The sequence below is a fragment of the Euprymna scolopes genome, chromosome 11 (genome assembly GCF_053919585.1).
Source record: "Euprymna scolopes isolate OS-2025 chromosome 11, ASM5391958v1, whole genome shotgun sequence".
Taxonomy (NCBI): Eukaryota; Metazoa; Mollusca; class Cephalopoda; order Sepiida; family Sepiolidae; genus Euprymna; species Euprymna scolopes.
In genome coordinates, this window is record NC_136492.1 from 146,706,363 (window position 1) to 146,725,923 (window position 19,561).

Here is a 19,561-nt window from a genome sequence, read left to right on the forward strand (position 1 = left end):
ACTTATTGCTAGCCAGATTCCAGTGAAAACCAATTGTTACTATCAACAAGAAATCCATGGTAGACGGCTATTGAGATAACACAAATAAATTTGCGAAGGTGGAGAATACTGAAAATCTGGGGAGACTTGTTGTCACCCAGACTCCAAGGAGCGTCACAGGTTGTTCGCAACGAGAAATCTTCGATGATGGCCTGCGTGAAAACTCCTAGTGAATAATAATAATAATAATAATAATAATAATAATAATAATAATAATAATAATATTAATAATAATAATAATAATAATAATAATAATAATAATAATAATAATAATATTAATAATAATAATAATAATAATAATAATAATATTAATAATAATAATAATAATAATAATAATAATAATAATAATAATAATATTAATAATAATAATAATAATAATAATAATAATAATAATAAGAAGAAGAAGAAGAAGAAGAAGAAGAAGAAGAAGAAGAAGAAGAAGAAGATTAATAATATTTACCAACACATTTTGTATGTTTAGGGGTGCGAGTTATAAACAAATGTTTTTTATTAGGATTTATTTATTTGTTTGATAAAAGTGCAGAATATTTAACCTACCCCACCGTCCCTTCCCTAAACAAGAAACACATAATTTATATAAAACTCATTAGAATTAAATTCTTTACCTAACCAGCTAAATTTAAATGTTTATCACACTTTTTCCTTCACACGTTTTCGTTTATAAAAACCTCAACTATCAACTTTAATGGCGGCAAACAAATGTTGTGGCAGCCATTGCAAATCAATTGTTGAGAAGATAGATTTTGTTTTCTGCACTTTAACCATTTTTTATCCCCCTTTCTGCATCTTCCTTTTGTTTATCCCCCTTTCTGCATCTTCCTTTTGTTTATCACCTCCTCGATTCTGATATATAAAAATTTTATTTAAAAACTATTGTGTTGCATAGATACTCTTTTAAAACCAGTTTAAGGGTAAGGTTTGGTTGAAAGATTGCAAATCCCGTCAATCTGCCGGCAACAAAAAAATTTGCTGAATGAGAATCAATTGTCAACTGAAAGAATCATGAGTTTTCATGCTGGAATTGAGGGAATTTACAATTAATTACACTGAAAAATGGGTATTACTCCAAATTTTTATTTTTCTGAATTTTTTAGATGAGGATTGTTGATAATTTGTATTGTTGGGATTATTTTATTTTGTTGTAAAAATATAAAGATGAATTATGATGCACATTTTAATAAATGAAATATGACGGTATTTCTGATTCTCACCTCTCAGAAAAGGGGAGATAATTAGGTGTCATTTGCTAATGACAGCATAGTATCTAATAGTGTACGACTTGTACAATTTATAACAGACTACTACTTTCATCTTAAAAAAAAAATCGTCAACAACTGGTGGTCATGTGTCATTGATACTTGTGAGACTTTTTAATATCATCTTGTTCTGTTCTCATCACACCACGTATGTATTCATAAATGCATTGTGAGTCCTTTTCTAGTTGCTTGATAATAGTTCTGCACCGTTTACTCACTGAACCACATCCTTGTTTTGGCATCCACAAAAAAAAACATCACTAACGATTTCATCTTTAAACTGTCATCTAAACTTCAGACCCTGTCCCATCGACGAAATGTTGCATCCCTCTGCCTTTTCTACAAGTACTTAAACGTTGAATGCTCTGACGTAAATACCGCCGACAAACCCGACAAGCAGCTAAATCCCACTCCTTCACAGTAGAGATCCCTAGATGTAAGAGAGCCTTCTACTCCAGTAGTTTCTTCCCCAGGACAGCTAAACTTTGGAATTCCCCGCCGGGTCCTTGCTTCCCCAACTGTACTGACATGCAGAAGTTCAAGTGCAATGTGAACCGACATCTTGCTGCCCAACTCCCTACACAGTACCCCTGATGCCTATGTCCCTAATAGTAGCCCCCTACACCAAAGTGGCAATGTGCCTTGTTTGGCGTGAAAATGTAATTAAAAAAAAAAATCTCTCAACTGTGATTAGCAAATCTTATCCTTCTTTCTTTAATGAAATCTGACATCAAAGGATGGTGTATATGAAGCTACACTCCTGTGAAGCGTTGTCTTTAATAGAAGGCTAAAAGCAGTTCTTAGCATTCTCGTGTACATATTGGCAATTTTCTTTTCAGTTTCTTTTGCAATCACTTCAAAAAAATACACATTTTATCTTGGTAGAAAGATTTGACTTCCAAATTGCTTTCATCTGGTCCAAGACTTGTTGATTTGTACATTTTCTGTGCATTTTTTATGCAATTTTACTACGAAGATAAGTAAACTTCTTAACATTCATGAGATCAGTTTAATTTTGGGAAAAAATATTTCCACTTTCGTTTTAGAGATGGTTTCTAGTTTGCTTGTGTTCACAAAAAACTTAATGGCATTTGCTGTTTCTTCAAACATCTTGAATGAAACATAGTTTTCAGTTTGAAATAAGATTTTCTTCACACAAATTCAGAGATTGCATGGACATATCATCAACATCTCTAGTTTTCCTACGGATCCGATCTGCAAATGCTGACCAACATGGAGACAGAAGTGAATGGATATATTTTTGATCAGGTTACCCCAACTTGTCAGAAGGAGTGAAATTCAATCCTCCAGGCAAAAAAGTCAAGAGGTGGAGCAACAACACTAATGAGCCTTATTAAAATGGTCAGATATATTTCGAGCTAGAGAGAGAGAGAGAGAGAGAGAGAGAGAGAGGGGGGGGAGAGAAAAAGAGTGCGGGGAGAGAGAGAGTATGCAAGTTTGGCAGTGAATGGTTTAGCCTAAAGGTCCTCAATGAAACCTAATCTGTAGGGTGGGGAATGTAGGTGGGAGGGGGCAGGCAAGTTGGATTGTATAAACAGAAATATGAACCTGGGAAGTCGTGTCATCAGGCTGCACTTGTGTGTGCAGAGGAAGCAGCAACGTCATTAGGTTGTAGAAGAAAAAAAAAATGCCAATTAAACAAAAATATCTTTGTCTAATTGGCAGATTTGTCTTGGCATCATGCAATCCAACCTCAGGTGGAATGAAGAAGTTGATCTGTGTTAAATCTGAAGATGTATCCATTCAATGTGTCTTTTTTATTCAATTTTCTTTTCTTTTGGTTTTAGCTGAGAATGGAGCATCCTACTGGATATTATTCACCTGCTATTTCAAAGACTAACCGAGAGATCTTTTAAGAATTCTAACTAATTGTTTTTATCTAATTGTTTTTATCTCTCTTGCACTTGGTTAACTGGGTATATTCACCAGATAGGTTTTAAGTTATTTTTCATGCGCCTTGGGTCCCATATGATTATTGGAACAATTGAAAATTTTTCTAAGGCTTCAGTTCATTGTCATTCATAATTCTACATGTGTGATTTCAACCTAAATGTTTTCATATGTTAAACAGATGCGGGGATGCTAAAACAATTCATCCACTTAATCTGCACATGTAACAAAGAAAATATAATTTCAAACTTATGCCTGACAAAACAAGGAAAGTGCTATTTCAAACTTATGTCTGAAAGAACAAGAAAATGCAATTTTAAACTTATGTCTGACAGAACAAGTAAAATGCTATTTTAAATTACACCTGACAGAAAAAGCAAAATGCAATTTCAAACTTATATCTGACAGAAGAAGCAAAATGCAATTTCAAACTTATGTCTGACAGAAGGAGCAAAATACTATTTCAAACTAATGTCTGACAGAAGGAGCAAGATGCCATTTCAAACATATCTGACAGAACAAGAAGATTTCTATTTGAAACTTATGTTTGACAGAACAATCACAAAATGCCATTTAAAACTTATGGTTGACAGAACAAGGAGAATACTGTTTCAAACCTACTTCTAAGAGATCAGAGAAAATGCTTATTCAAACTTATGTTTGACAAACAAAGAAATGTTATTCTTAACTTATCTCTAGCAAAACAAAGAAAATACTATTTCAGAGTAACAGCCTTGTAGAAATGTTTGTTTGCATCTAAAAAATAAAACTTGAATTTTTAGTTTTTATTGTTGACATAAAACTGTTTGGTGAAAGATTCAAGTGCATATGCACTAATAGTGATTCCTCGTTGAACTGACTTGAGTTTTATTTGGCAATTAATTGACAAGATATGAGAATGTATGGGAATATACTTGCAACTTATAGTCTTACGTGATGTCTCTTCTATTAGTCCTTTTCCTAATGACCTTTACCTTATTTAAACTTCCGGTCAAAAATCCACTTGTATTGTTTGGTAAAGAAACCGAGAATTAACCACTTGACATCCAGACATGCAATGTATATTTTTATCTTAACAATCTCTCTCTCTCTCCCTCTCTCTCTCTCCCTCTCTCTCTCTCTCTTGTTCACTCTTTCCTTCTCTTTCTCAATCTCCTTTTCTTTCTCCCGTCTCTCTCTTTCTCTCAAATAAGTACTTACTCAACAGTTCAATCAATTTTGGCAAGATGTTTCAATTTTTCCATTTATAAATCAATCTATATAATAATACACTAAGGCGTTTCACGTGAATACGTACGTCATCACCTTTCACACATATTTTTCAAAATGAGATCGCCTGTTTAGCAAGCATGGTAACTGGTGACTAATCTGATGTCAATAAGGTAAAAGCATGCGATTTTACCCATTTTAAAATTAATTGTTGCAAAATCAAATTGTGTCATCTTGTTTACTAAAACAGTTACAATAAATATATCGAAAAAAGTCAAATTTGTTTTATTGATTTTAAGAATATTTATCTGATAATTATTTTTATGGTAAAAAGACAAAGAATATTGTTTTAAAAATAATTCAATTGTTGCAAATTTTAAAAGAGAAGAAAGATATTCGTTTTATTTATTTCAATAAAATATTTAGCTGACAATAACAATTATTTTTATAGAAGAAGGAGCAATATTTTTCTTAAAAGTATTGGTCCTGAAAAACGTTGATTATTTCAAAAGGAATATTATTATTCAAAGTAACTTATACTGATTGGCCATTGTGTAACCAAATCACCTAGCAGGGATATTTCTACATGAGCGAAAATAATTATTTTTGACTTCTACAGAAGGGAAAGATTCAAGGTGAGGTTTTTATAGTATAAAAGGAACATTACACTCAATTACCAATATCCTATAGCTGTATAAAACTACCATTCAACCATCCATCGAATATGGTGGCCGCACTTGTGGCTGATGCATGGACCGAAGGCTCTCCTTCTAGGACAGAATGCCAAAAACATTTTGCTGCCTCTGTTCAGTCTCAAGAGACAATGGACACTGTGTTAAGGATAGCTACTTGTGTAATTGTGCAGCAAGGGTTACGCAATCCTCAACCACACCTTTCTTGAAACGGCACTGTTTGAGTCCAGTGGCAAGGAGAAGTATTAGACGACTGGAAACAATGCTGAGATAAGCGTAGAGAACATACAACACCTGGAAATCCCACATGGTCACTCATTTGATGACTGACCAGGCTCAACATTGCTTAACTTTGGTGATATAACGGGAACCGGTGTGTCAATGCAAATTAGGTCATATGTTGACTATAATAACTATATATATATATACTAGACTACCCGTGGCCCGTTTGGTCAGTATGTTATATTAACTATGGAATTCATGTATGAGCGTGACACTTGTGACGTAAAGAAAATAGATTTTTTTTACATAACAGAAACATTTCTATGAAAGTATATTAAAATGAAAAATCACGGACGGATCACTCAAACATGAAATAAAAATCCTCCCTATTCGTGTAAAGTTACCTATTTTTCCGAATAATCGCTCAAAAATCGAAAATTAAACATAATTTTCCTACAAATCGAACGCAGACAAAAGTCATTTAGCAGCAAAAACGCAGATGAACCTACCAATGAGAAATATAAGAATGAAAAACCCATATTGGAATCCTTCAACCAAGTTATAGAAACTTAAAATCAAAAAAAAATAATTAATAAAACCTGAAGCAAAAAAATAAAACCTCAATAAATAAAATAAAATAAAACTAATATTGAAACAGATTAGTAAATGTGTCAACAAATTCACCGTTCTCACACAACTATTTCAGGTTTTAGTAACCACATCTCGACTAAATTGGCACTGTTTGAGTCCAGTGGCAAGGAGAAGTGCTAAATGAGTGGAAACAATGCCGAGATAAGCAGAGAGCACATACAGAATCTGGAAATCTCAAATGGTCACCCATTTTAGTACTGACCTGGTTCAACGTTGCTTAACTTTGGTGATCTAATAGGAACCGGTGTGTCAATATGATTTATGCTGTATATGCGGCCAAAAACAAGTCTCTAATCTAGTGTGTCAGGCATTGTCTGTTAGTCTTCAGTCCATTGTCACATTGCTGCAAGGTTGCATTTTAGTGCATATTTAACAATGGATCTAATACACCTGTATCTCTTCAAAATAAGTACTTCCTATCCACTTGACTTGCAACAAAGTCCCACCTCTTCACTGTAGAAATCTCCACATGCTCAGATATTTTCTATTCTAATAGCTTTTTTCTTTGGACCGCTTGTCATTGGATTTCTCTTTCCCCACCCTGTTCCACTGACTATAATATGTAGAAATTTATATGTTATTTGAATAAATACTTTTAGGCACAACTCCCCAACTTGGTTTCCCGTATAAATCTAGTTTCTATCACAGCAGCTGTTACGACCGATTCAGCATGTTTAGAACAAACAAAAGCAAAAAAAAAAAAATGAATAATTATAATTTTTCTTCGACTGATCGTCAACATGGAGTGTTGAGTTCTCGGTCACTCTTCATTTGATGATATTAAATGAGCGTAAATGAAATATAAATACTTTGAAACAAAGTTTTGCTTTTTCTATGTTTCTCGTTTTATTAATTACCTTTAGAATAAAACTAAATCTGGAAGCATGCAAACATTCATTTTGTTTTTTTTGTTTTTTTTTTGATTATGAACAAAAGTTTACTTATATACGAGGTCGACGAACGACTGATCATAGCAGTTCCACTCTAACGGTGGAACTGCTATGACATGCTCTAAGGGAGGTAACTGCTGCGGTTAAAATTAAATATTGTTTCAGCTGATAAGAGACACTGAGGGCCGTGACTTTTTTCTTTACACACATATCACGAACGCAAATATACATACATATATATGCACACACACACACACACACACACACACACACACACACACACACATATATACACGTACATATCTCGTATATATATTTATGCGTACATATCCCAGAGTTAAAAACATATTTCGATATAAATTTTCAGAAAAAACAATGTGTGTGTGTGTGTGTGTGTGTGTGTGTGCGCGTGTAAAATAAATAATTTTCTCCAAGTTTCTCATTTACAAAGTAATCTTTAAAATAAAATCAAACTTGAAACACACACACACACACACACACACACAGATACATATATATATATATATATATATATATATATATATATATATATATATATATGTATGTGTGTGTTTATGTGTGTGTGTATGTATGTATGTATGTATGTATGTTAATGTCCAGTACTACCTGCCTCATGGTCGGGTCACTGGCGACTAAACTGGTTCCCCCACCAGACTTGTTTGGTGAGGAGGGCGGCTAGTCTCCCTGAAGGATTAAAAACAAGACCTTCCAAAGGGCAAATGAACTCTTTTTCTGGGTCAACGGCCAACTAGCACCGTGTATATTTGTGTGTGTGTATATGTGTATGGGGGTGGAGAGGGCTCCCGTAAGCCGTGGTGAAGGCAACCTTTCTAGGAGAAGCAAATCTCTGATTTAAAAAACCATAAAACAGAAGACCAGTACCCGCATTAAGCTGGTCTGCAGTTTAATTTGTTTCTGGCTATCTTGCTCTTGCTTGTTGCTGGATCTCAACATTTTGAACCGAGAGAGAGACTTAGCTGTCGTACAAAGCTAAGACTCTGTAACATCATCTTTGTATAGATACTCCCTCAGGCATTTGGGCTCATGGATTTCAAATGTCTGAGGGAGTGGCACTCGTCTGACAAGACGTTGCAATCATCATGTATGTATGTATGTATGTATGTATGTGTGTGTGTATGTCTTCAAAGTTTTTTCATATATATGTGTTTGCGTTTCAAGTTTTATTTTATGGTTATGTAGTAAACGAGAAATATATTTTTTGTGTATACTTTGAGAAAACCACACACACACATAAATATATACGTTGTTGTTTTTTCTGAAAATGTATATGCAAATTCCTATTTATTTTAAATACTAGTGTACCTTTTGATGCGTTAAACTTTTTGTTTACTTACTATTTAGCATGTATTCGCGTTAAATTACTATATATATATATATATATATATATATATATATATATATATATATATATATATATATATATATATATATATATATAATTTATTAATAGAAGTTATAAACATTTTAAGTTTCGTAATTTTTGGTTGTGAATAGAGTAATAAGGTGTTCCTCATTTTCATTTCCTGTCAATAAAAAAGATGTCTGATTTTGATCATTTTATTCACAACCAATAATTACAAAACTGCAAATGCTTATAATTTGTATTAAATATGAAAATTTCTTAACGCAAATAGATCACAAATTAGTAGATAAAGCAAAATTGTTTTTTTTTTTAAATTTCCAAAACAAACATATTTTAAATTAATTTCCTTCAAAAAAATCTTTTTATGTTTTTTTATTTTTTTTAGATTATGATAATTTTAATTATGTAGACTAGCATTCTCATTTTGGATATTTTTTACAACGTTTCTGATGATGTAACCTCCGACCTTCTTAAGATACACCTTGCTGAAGTCAGGAGTCTTTATGTCAAACTAGGGAATTTGTGGAATTCCAGTGGAATCCTTTATGTAATTCACAGTGGACAGCTTACTTTCATACTGTCAGCTATGATTGGATAGAAGTCATAAATAATTACTAATTGCATTCTTAGTATCACCTCTACTGAGGATTGAACCTGCAACCTCTAGAAGATTATCACTTAGAACTTATTACTATTTATCATTTTATCTGTTGTATCGAGAATTCTGGCAGAAAAAGAATAAGTTACTCCTGTGGATTTCGTTTGAGGTTCCATACAGATTCCTGAGTTTGACTTGAAAATTCTTGAATACAAGGTGCACATGAAGAAATTGAGAATAGCAATCTGAATAATCCAAATAATTCAAGGCAAACATTGTTTTTTTTAATTTATTTTAATGTAAATTAATATGATATTGTGGAAATTTTGACATGGTGTCCATGGTAATAGAATTTTATCCATAATGTTTTATTTGATTTTGGAACAATTCAATTTAAAATGAATAAAAATCTAAATCGACATTTATTATGCACTTCTGTACGAGAAAGAGGTTTATGCAGACACTAAAAGAAATCTTGAATCTCAATCAGGATGTCTGGACCTTGGAATAGACTTCCAAGAGATGTAACAAATGCATCAACAGTGCAACAAACCAATGTGAATTGTGACAGGTGTTGGACAACTCTATTCTTTTCTGTGTAAATTTTTATCACTCTTTCCTTACATGACAACGAAAACTTGTTTTATTTTTTATAAAATTAATTGAATTGAACTGAACTTTTGACATTTGAGAATATGAGATATTTTTCAATTACTTTTTGGCATTTTATATTTGGTGATTGGATGATTTCACATTTTGATATCAGATGTAAAAACGAAAACACAAGGTTAATTTTTAAACAAATATTGCATAATAAAACAGAAGATGAATACTTGGTCAGAGTTAGTTTGGAAGTGAATAACGACGAAGCGTCCAACACATGCCAGCATGTAAAATATACGTTAAAATGATGATGATGAAGATGAAGCACACCTGTTGTTGTTGTTGTTGTTGTTGTTGTTGTTGTTGTTGTTGTTGTTGTTGATAAATAAAGGAGGCGAGTGATATGGGAATAATACAATGGACGTATGACGTGTATCTTAAAGACACACTTAAATCTGACGACCTCAGAAGAAGATAAAATCAGGGCAGTATAGAGAGAAGTGTATGGAACAGGATACTTCGATTGTATGGTCACATTGAAAGAACAACTTATAGGTATTTAGTTAGGAGATATAGAACAGTTGCAGTAGTAGGGTCAGTTCACAGGGGAAAGCCAAAGAAAAGATGGAAGAAAATGAAACATAGATTTGAGAAAATGAGATATAAGTTAAGATCTGACCAGAGATGGGTTAGTTTGGAAAACAATTTCTAAAAGTTGTTGATGATGATGATGATGATGATGATGATGATGATGATGATGATGATGAATGTCAAAACAAAAATCATCTTGAATGATGATGATGATCATCATCATCATCATAATTCAAGATGATTTTTGTTTTGACATTCGTTTCCCCAATATTTTTCTATTAAAAATTCTTTCTAGACGGATATCGGGTACTTACGAAAGGAACCACATGACGGTTGTTAACGTTCCTAAGTGAAAGTGTTTCCGTGGAATGAACTGGCTTTGAACTTGGCACATGCAAGTTTCCAGCCCGCATCGTTAACCACTGAGCTACCGTTACTTCCTTGCTGCTGATAATGATGATGATGATGATGATGAATTTGTAACCTGACCTCCCATCCCACCCAAAGACAAAATGCCACTTCAAATTCAAAATCTTGTATTTTCTGCAGCCAATTCCTTTATCAGTGGATAAGGAACAGTCGAAAGTCGGATAAGCGAACGATCGACAAGTCTCCAGAAAAAAGCATGAGAAAATATTCTGGCTCGAGCAACTCTTCCAACAATTATTTGGTTAGAATGCTTGTGTAAAGTAGAAAATGTTAAGCAGGTCGACTCTTCAAAAAACGGCCGAGACGTCAAGTCAGAAACACAAGATTCTTACATTGAACACCGAATAACACTCGAGGTTTAATATAAATTATGAATCTGAAATGTCAGGACAATTAAGTTGGTAATTAAAAGCAGCTAAACTGAATAAGATTGGGGTAGGAATAGGGATGCTGATATTGTGCTTGTATTAAAACTGACAGAGAAACATCATGTCATCATCATCATCATCATCATCATCATCATCATCATCATCATCATCATCAGTGTAACCTCCATTTTACATGCTGGCATGAGTTGAAAACTTTTAGAAATTTACTTCCAAACAAACCTATTCCTGACCAGGTCATTATTTATCCGTGTTTCTTGCAAGTCCATCCATTTCCTCTTTTATTTTGCTTCCCCCCCTGTGGACATGAACCTGCTACCTCAACTGTTCTGCATCTACTAATTTAAGAATACTGATCCATTCAATGTGGCCATACCGTTAAGGTCTCCTGTTCTGCACACATCTCTCTATATTATCCAGATTAAATCTTCCTCTGAGGTCATCAGATCTAAACCTGCTTTAAATCTTACATTACACATACAGTGTATCATTTTCATATCATTTTTCTCCATGCAACTCATGTCCTCAACCCTCACTGGCCAAGTATTATTTCGGTATATCATTGCAATTCATACATATGCCTATTAGACTCTTTTTATGTCTTTTCCTTAGACTTTGCAACTGAGAAAATTGCCTTAAGGAGAAATGCTTCCCAAGACCCTGAAAAACTTCATCAACCTGTCCCATATTTAAAATGTTTGGAGATCGGTCATCTCCCTCTCAATACAGATCAATCAGTCTTCTGTGTATCATGAGAAAGTTGCTGGAATCTGTGATAAACAGAAAAGCAGTAAACCACCTCAACAAAAATAACCTGTTCAGTGACATGTAATATGGTCTCCATTCTACGAGATCTACAGCTCATGTACTAACTCTAATATCACACAGGATTAGTGAATCTCTCAATAGGGACTTTATTTATAGAGCATTAGCTCTTGACATATCAAAGGCTTTTGAAAGAGTATGGCATAAAGGTCTACTTCACAAGATCGCAAGCTATGGAATAGCTGGAAATGTCCTCTCAATTATTAAATCCTTTCTCTCTAATAGGCTTATAAGAGTAGTCATTGATAGACAGTAATTAGAAACGCATTGCATTAATGCTGGCGTTTCTCAAGGTTCGATTCTGGACCCAACTCTCTTACTAATCTTCATCAATGATCTCCGAAATCACATTCTTAGATCATTCGTAGACATTTCTGCAGACGACACCACAATCTATGGCAACACTTCAAAGGCCAGAAATGACCAAGATCTTTCTGATTCTCTCTCTTCTGATCTTGAGAATGTGGTGCAATGCAGCAAAAGATGGCTGGTAAATTTTAATGCATCGAAAAAGCAGCTTCTCTTCTTTCATCATAATCGCTCTGATTCATATCATGCGTTAATTGAAATGAATGCCTCTCGTCTTAAGAAAACTCCATGTCTTGACAAGCTTTTGGGACTGACCTCATTTCTGATCTAAAATGGAAAACATACATCAAATTTGTTGTCATGATTGCTGGAAAAATGGTTGGATCACTTGGATCAGTTATCTCACTACCGATGCAATCCTGTACCTGTATAAAGGCCAGGTACATCCTAAAATGGAGTACTGTTGCCACATCTGGGCAGAAGCTGCTCGGCGCACCCTATCTTGCCTTGATACAGTTCAAAACTGGCTTCAAAGTAGGTGATGCCTTTTTCTCTTCTCCGCAACCTCTTTCCACTGCAGAGACGTTGCAAGCCTGTATCTGCTCTATCACTATTTTCGTGGCAAATGCTTGGCTAAACTCAAATCTATGGTCCCCTCTTGCCAAACTTTCACAAAAAAACACTCGACTAGCTACAACAACTATACATGATTTCCCTCACTCTCTATCTGTGCCTAAATCTAAACGCAGGTTCCATGAACAAAACTTATTTTCTCAGAACTATCCGCCTGTGGAACACTGTTCTGCTGGCCTGCTTCCTAGTTGAATATAACATGGTAACTTTCAAATCCAATGTAAACAAGTTCTTGTTGAGCTGTCCCCATAAATAATCAAATTCCACCCAATTTACACCATTACTACACTATCACCTTACGTTCATTAACTTTTATCCTCAAGTGGCCTTCGGGCCTTGATAAATGGTGTTTTCCAAGTAAAAAAAATTCTTGACTGCATTATTCTCCTTTTGAACAGCAATGCATGAACTGTGTCATTTCAGCACCAGCATGATGCGTCTCACATATCACTGGGGTCAACAGCAAAACACACTAGCGATTCTTACTCGCTTACATTCCTGAATACCACATTTACCTACGATTAACATCAATTTAAAGGATTTGGCGATTAAAATATTTGCAATAAAATTTTTTTTTTCAATCCAACGGAATCAAATATTGGTTTTCATCTTAAACTGCTGTCATGCAAATATTTCAAGTAAAACGAGGATTTTTTTCCATGCAAAATATTTTGTTCAAATTTATTCCTTCATCCCTTTCCCCTTCCATAAAAAAAACTTCTGCAAACTTTATGTTTGTATGTAAGGCGAAAGTGTAATCTTTTAAGCATGTAAGCTCTCCACAAGACTTAATCCGACTATGAATGAAGTATCCTGCTTCTATTTTAGCCCTAACACTAACCCTAACCTAATTTATTGAACAACCTTATTGTAATATCATTTGTTTGGTAAACATTTTTATGTTAACAATTTACTGAAAATAACCCTTATCCTCGAGTAGCCTCTGAGCCTTCATAAGAGATAACCTCTCCTCAAGTAAAAGAATAAACATAATAATCGAAGCAACTGATATTGTTTTCAAGAAGTGTATAACGTTTACACAGACTGGAAAGACTTGACCCTGGCTAAGATCAAAGTCTAAAATCTGTTCTGACACTACGTATCATTGGTTATGTCCTCCATAGAAATCTTTCTAGACTAAGGCCATTTTTTTTATTTTTGTCCCAATCATTTTGGGGAAGTGGGTTTTCCTTACATTAAAAACTCTGGCCCTGTGGGAAAGCAAATAAATTGGATCAAACTATGACCACCGTTCAGAAAGTCGTAAACAAAAAAGGGGAAACTGATTGAAGACTTTTAAAGATTTTGGTTTAGACCGTGGAAATGAAAGACACAGAAACCTTGGCACAAAAGGGGAAACAAGACCTCTTTTATAAGAACAACAAAAAAGATTTATTGAAGTTGAAGAAAATTGGACTTGGTTCAAGTAAAGAAAATGAAAAGTAAAAATTTCTTTAGTCTTTAACAAGTCTATCAACAGTTATCTTCAGGCGAATATTGTCACTGTTTGAATGTCCAGTGGACAGGGACAGGAGATAGAAGAGACGTTTTTCTTCATTGTTTTCAGATTTCTATCTACTGAATGACCGTCGGGTTAGGGTTAGGATTCCGTAAGGGGTTGAAGCAGCTCTTTAATGATAGGTAGAAATAATGCACCTGCAAGCTATGTATGCGTCCAAATCGCCCAGCACGGACATTTTTCTATGAAAGAAACTAAGTCCTCATTTATGACTGCTTCAATGCTAACCTCACGTTTCTAATATGTTCTACTGCACATGGAAATTTGCGATGTTTGTAATATTTGAGAAAGATAAGAGAAAAATAAAGTGCGTCAAGAAAGCAACTGGGTAGAAAGCTGTGTCCATCCAGGTTTACATCGCCAGTGCCTGGGATTGAATTCAACACTTCTGCCTTTTTTGCTTGCAGGTTGGCTTCATTCTTTGCATAACACTTATCACGGACAAGGTAAGTGTGCAGATTGCAGTTGAATGCAGCTACAAAATAGTTTAATGTGCATTTTGGCAAAAGTGCAGCAGATGCCAATCTTTGGCAGCAGGTTAAATTAAGAAACACTGATCTAAAAGACATTAAGAAATTCCTACCGAATATTATATGGAAGCCAACTTTTCAAAACTCAGACGAACTGAATTTATCTAAAAAATCGCTGCCATCGTAAGATTAGATCTCAGCTTTCATAAAACGCAAATTCATTAGCTTGAAGGATTAAAAAAAAAATCCAGGTAAGAATTCAGTAAAAATGCAGAAACACATTAAACTCTTCTTTGTTGGCAAAAACCACATTCTCACACCCACGTTAAATTTATAGATGAGCTGTCTTCATGTGTTTGGCAAGAATATTGACTTTTTTTTTTCGTCTTTGGTAAGTCATACGCGGAATTTATATTTGAGTACTAAAGCTTGTAATTCGAGATCTATGTGTTGTGGCCAAAATCAACAACACACTGGATCTCCTTGGCCTTTTCTCTTCAGCTGAATCTTTACCCTCAAACCCAAAGTCAACAGAGATTAGATTTTTTTTGAAATGGCTTTTTCCATGTTGCAGTTCTAGGTGGTTTAACCTTGCAGACCTTGCTTCCTATCTTTTGAGGGGAGCACATTTATTAATCCCTGGTGTAGTATGCCAATGGTACTGCCCAGGCAATTTTTAAAAGGTCAGAGTGCTCCTCTAGGAGCATTAGCTTGATTCTCCCTCTTTGTGTTACATCTGCCTTAGGTGAGAAGGAAGTAAATAACCTCCTTGGTCTTTTGGTTAGGAACAAAGTGAAGTACCTGTTCTGATGCTACATTTAATCTTTTCTGTCGTTGGTTAGTGAAAGAGAAATTCTTTTAGTCTGAGGCAATTTTAATTTTTGCTACAATTCAAGGTGCCCCTTTTTGTAGGAACTGGATTTTCACCACATTAAAAACCGACCTTGTGTCTAACTTGTCATCGTGGGGAGACAATAGGAACAACATATTGGGTTTACATTGCAATTAGCATGCATATATAAAGTTAGGTTTATATATATATATATATATATATATATATATATATATATAAAGCTGAATGTGTGTGTGTGTGTGTGTGTGTGTGTGTGTGTGTGTGTGTGTGTGGCTACGAATAGGCTCCTATATGGTTGACTATTTTAAAAAACTGATTACATATAATGAAAGAAGATGTATCGAGACACAGGAATGGGTATGTTTGATCTGGCAGAACGGTAGTTCATTAAAATTGTGGGGTCTGCAATCGCGCCTAGTCCACAAAGTATGGAAATAAAAAATTAAGAAATTAAAAAAAGACGTTTACAAGTGTTTTTGATATAGATGTACATAAGAATACTCTGATAAGTATATTTTAACTTAAATAGGGATGGTATAATAAAATTTTGGGGTCTGCGTTCGCGCATGCCCTCCATAGAATGGAAATAGGCACAAACTTTAATAAAGACTTTTCATATCTATCTGCGTAAGTATACTTTGATAATTTTGTTTCAGTTTGAAGAAATATGGTATGATAAAATTATGGGGTGTTCGTTCGCACCTGATCTCCATAGAATGGAAATATGTCACAAAGTTTAACAACGTTTTTTAATATATATCCACAGAATATTGTGATAAGTATTTCAGTGTGAACAAGTATAGTATAATAAATTATGGGGTTTATCTATTTTATTTTTACTTTCATCATATTTTGCTTTGGTTTTGATACCCCCAAATTCGAAGCTATCTCTTTACAACCCTTCCTTTTCATAACCTTTCATACTTTCATAAATCAGAGTCCATTTTCTGTAGGCTGTTTTTGAACCCAGTCAATGACGGGTACTTTTGCTAGTATATATATATATATATATATATATATATATATATATATATATATATATATTATGTATTTAGATATTCATATATTCATATATTTAGATATGTATATAACGTTAGGTATGTGTATATATTCATATATTTATATAGATATTTGGGTGACATGAACTCTGAAATTAATTAACCGATCCTTATAAATTTTGGAAGAAAGCTGCTAAGGGTGTACAACATGGGCTATATTTAATTTAATTTAGCTTTATGAAAAGGGGAAAAAGGGACTGGGATCCCTTAATGAGAATTCAAATATTTCAGATTTTGATGAAATTTTGGCATTTATGCAGAATAATGGCCGTACTGAAATAATAACGTAATTATTAAGAAACACAATCTTAACATGGGGAACTGAAATTTTTTCATTCTGTACTTTCATACCACAATTTAATAAACAAAATGTACCGTAAAAATTTAATTTAACTTGAAAATTCTATCCAAAAAATACCACAGTCCATATTTTACATAAGTATCGCAATTTTAACCAGTTTGTAAACATCAATTAATAAATATTCCGAAGTTGGGGTATTTTAAAGAGTGGTTAGTGGGGTATAATATGGATAGAATCTCTCATTTAAAAATTAAAATATTTCAGATTTGCATTAAATTGGATCCATTGATCATCAGGCAGGAATTAACCGATCATTATGAATTTGGAAAAACAGCTGCCAGATATAAAGGATCGTAATGTGAACTATATTCGGATTCATTTTTTACAAACGTAGTAAAAATTCAAAATAAATAAAAAATTAAAATATTTTTGATTTGTATGAATTTTAATCAATTGTGAAACACCAATTAAAATTTCGTTAATTTTAGTTTCTTTTTAAAAAAAAACCCCTTAAGCTTAAGCCATTGATATTTTTCTAGAATCAAAATAATAATAGATCATGATATTTAGTCGCGTATATTGCTTTTAATCTTTGTAAGAACTCATAAAAATGGTTCAGTGAATATATTCAATTATTTGCAGATTTCTTCACCCCGTGAAAATCTCATACGTTTACATCCGGGTATCGCTAAATAAATACAGTTTGTAATACTCACTCGTTCTCCTTTGGTGCCATTACAAGTACAAAGAGGCTCACATCCTTGACAAGCCTGAAAAAAAAGAAACAATGCATTACTAATGGTTTACAAACAATAAAATCCGGGTTTCAATTTACTTAATGCAAAAAAGACATATGGAATGCTTTCAATTATTATACAATGCATAATCATAAAATTATTATACAATATATGATCTATAAAATTATCATACAATCTATGATGTATAAATTTATTATACACTTCATTATCAATAAAATTATTATACAATCTATGATCTAAATTATCCAATGTAGCTAATGCAAAACATTACACAAGTCAAAGACGTTATTTCTGAGCTCCAATCTTTAACACCAAAACCAACAATGTCTAGATAATTTCTGAAATAGCTTTTTCCCTAATCACTGTGGTACATTGCTTGTTCTGTGCAGTTCTAAGAGGTCCACCGTCCCAGGCTTTGCCTTCTCTTTTTCAGAAGACATTAGCTTATTGCTAATCACCTTAGGCAACCTTACTGGGAAACGTCAATCAGATATTTTTTACAGGTCTGAGTGCTCTTCCTCTCAGCAACTGGCTCTTCAACTCAAACACCTCCTGAGGATAAAATAACTATTAGTAAAATTGAACTAGAAAAGTTTACTTATCTCTTTTCTATTAATCTGGTCTTTCATTTTAAAAAATTGCTGCAAAGCATTTTTTAATGACAGAAAGTTTATTAATCGATTCCCTAGACACGTTTTGGATTGTGGATATTCCATATTTTCATTTTTTTTAAATTATTCAATTTATTATTAACTTTTGTGACTTTAATCTATAATCGCAGCAGAATGTTTGATGGCCATAGAGGAAGATGAATCTCTAGCAGATCAATGGTTCTATGGTATTAAGAGTTCCTATTACCAATGCCTTTCTGAATCCAGGGTCGTTTTTTAACGTGGAGAAAAGGAACAAAAATAGAAAGTGTCTCAGTCGTGAAGGATTGCTCCTCCACTGAGAGAGAACAGGAAGCTGAAGAACAACATCTGAAGAACAGGTACTATATCTTGATCTTGACCCAAAGACCAAGAACGTCTGTCTTGTGGGATTAAGAGTTTGTATTTATTTGCTTCCCCACTGAGCAAATTAGGCACAAGGCCGTTTTTTAATGTGGAGACTGAAGGGGAGGGGGACCAGCTCCTCCAAGAGGGAACTGGATAGTGAGAATTGGTATGAAGGGTTTCCTCTACATTGACCAATGTAACAAAAAACAATGGTCTTATATGTGGGGTTGCCCCCACATATGGGCTTTGATTGCAGTATCTGCCGGAACAGATGGTGTTTATTTGCTCCCCCACTGAGCAAATTAGGCACAAGGCCGTTTTTAATGTGAGGTAAAAAACCAGCTCCCCTAAAAGTAGGCAAAAAGGGGTCACTCTGGTTACCAAAAATAATAATTGTCCCAGTATAGGGGGTTTCCCCTCCATTGACTGGTACAAATTATCTTAAGTGCAGCATCTGCCGGAACAGATACTACACTTTGAACTTCGATCTTGGCCCAGAGGCCAAGCAATCCCTGATGGGATTAAGAGTTATGTAATTCGACTGCAGCTATGCGGATGATCTAAGGACAACAGATAGGTGCGAACAGGCAAGTTAGATGCTACTGCACTGGGGAAGGTAATGGCAACCTACCCCACGTATTCTGCCAAGTTCAAAATCATGTGATGTCTTCAGGGGAATTGGACCAACAATGGACCGAAACCTATGGAGAACACTAACCATGATTTCGTCTATAACATGAATATGCCATGATACGAAAAGAAGAAAACCCCAGAGCAGAAAACTTGATTCGACTAACGAGATTTACCCATTTCCTCGTAAGTAAGAGATTATCAATGGCTGCAAAAATAATTAACCACTAAAAATCGTAAAATTTGTTTTAATATACTTGATTAATTTACATGATTTTTGGAATATAACATCTTAGTTACGTGA

At 34.0% G+C, this 19,561-nt stretch overlaps 1 protein-coding gene across 1 annotated transcript in view; it reads right to left on the minus strand.

The window, feature by feature from the left end:
- LOC145288106 (uncharacterized) overlaps positions 1 to 19,561 on the minus strand; it is a 177,926-nt gene that overhangs the window by 111,045 nt on the left and 47,320 nt on the right. The window contains exon 2 of the mRNA XM_080136164.1: positions 17,588 to 17,641. Within this exon, the coding sequence (XP_079992290.1) occupies positions 17,588 to 17,641 (54 nt within the window). The remainder of the gene's footprint in view (positions 1 to 17,587; positions 17,642 to 19,561) is intronic.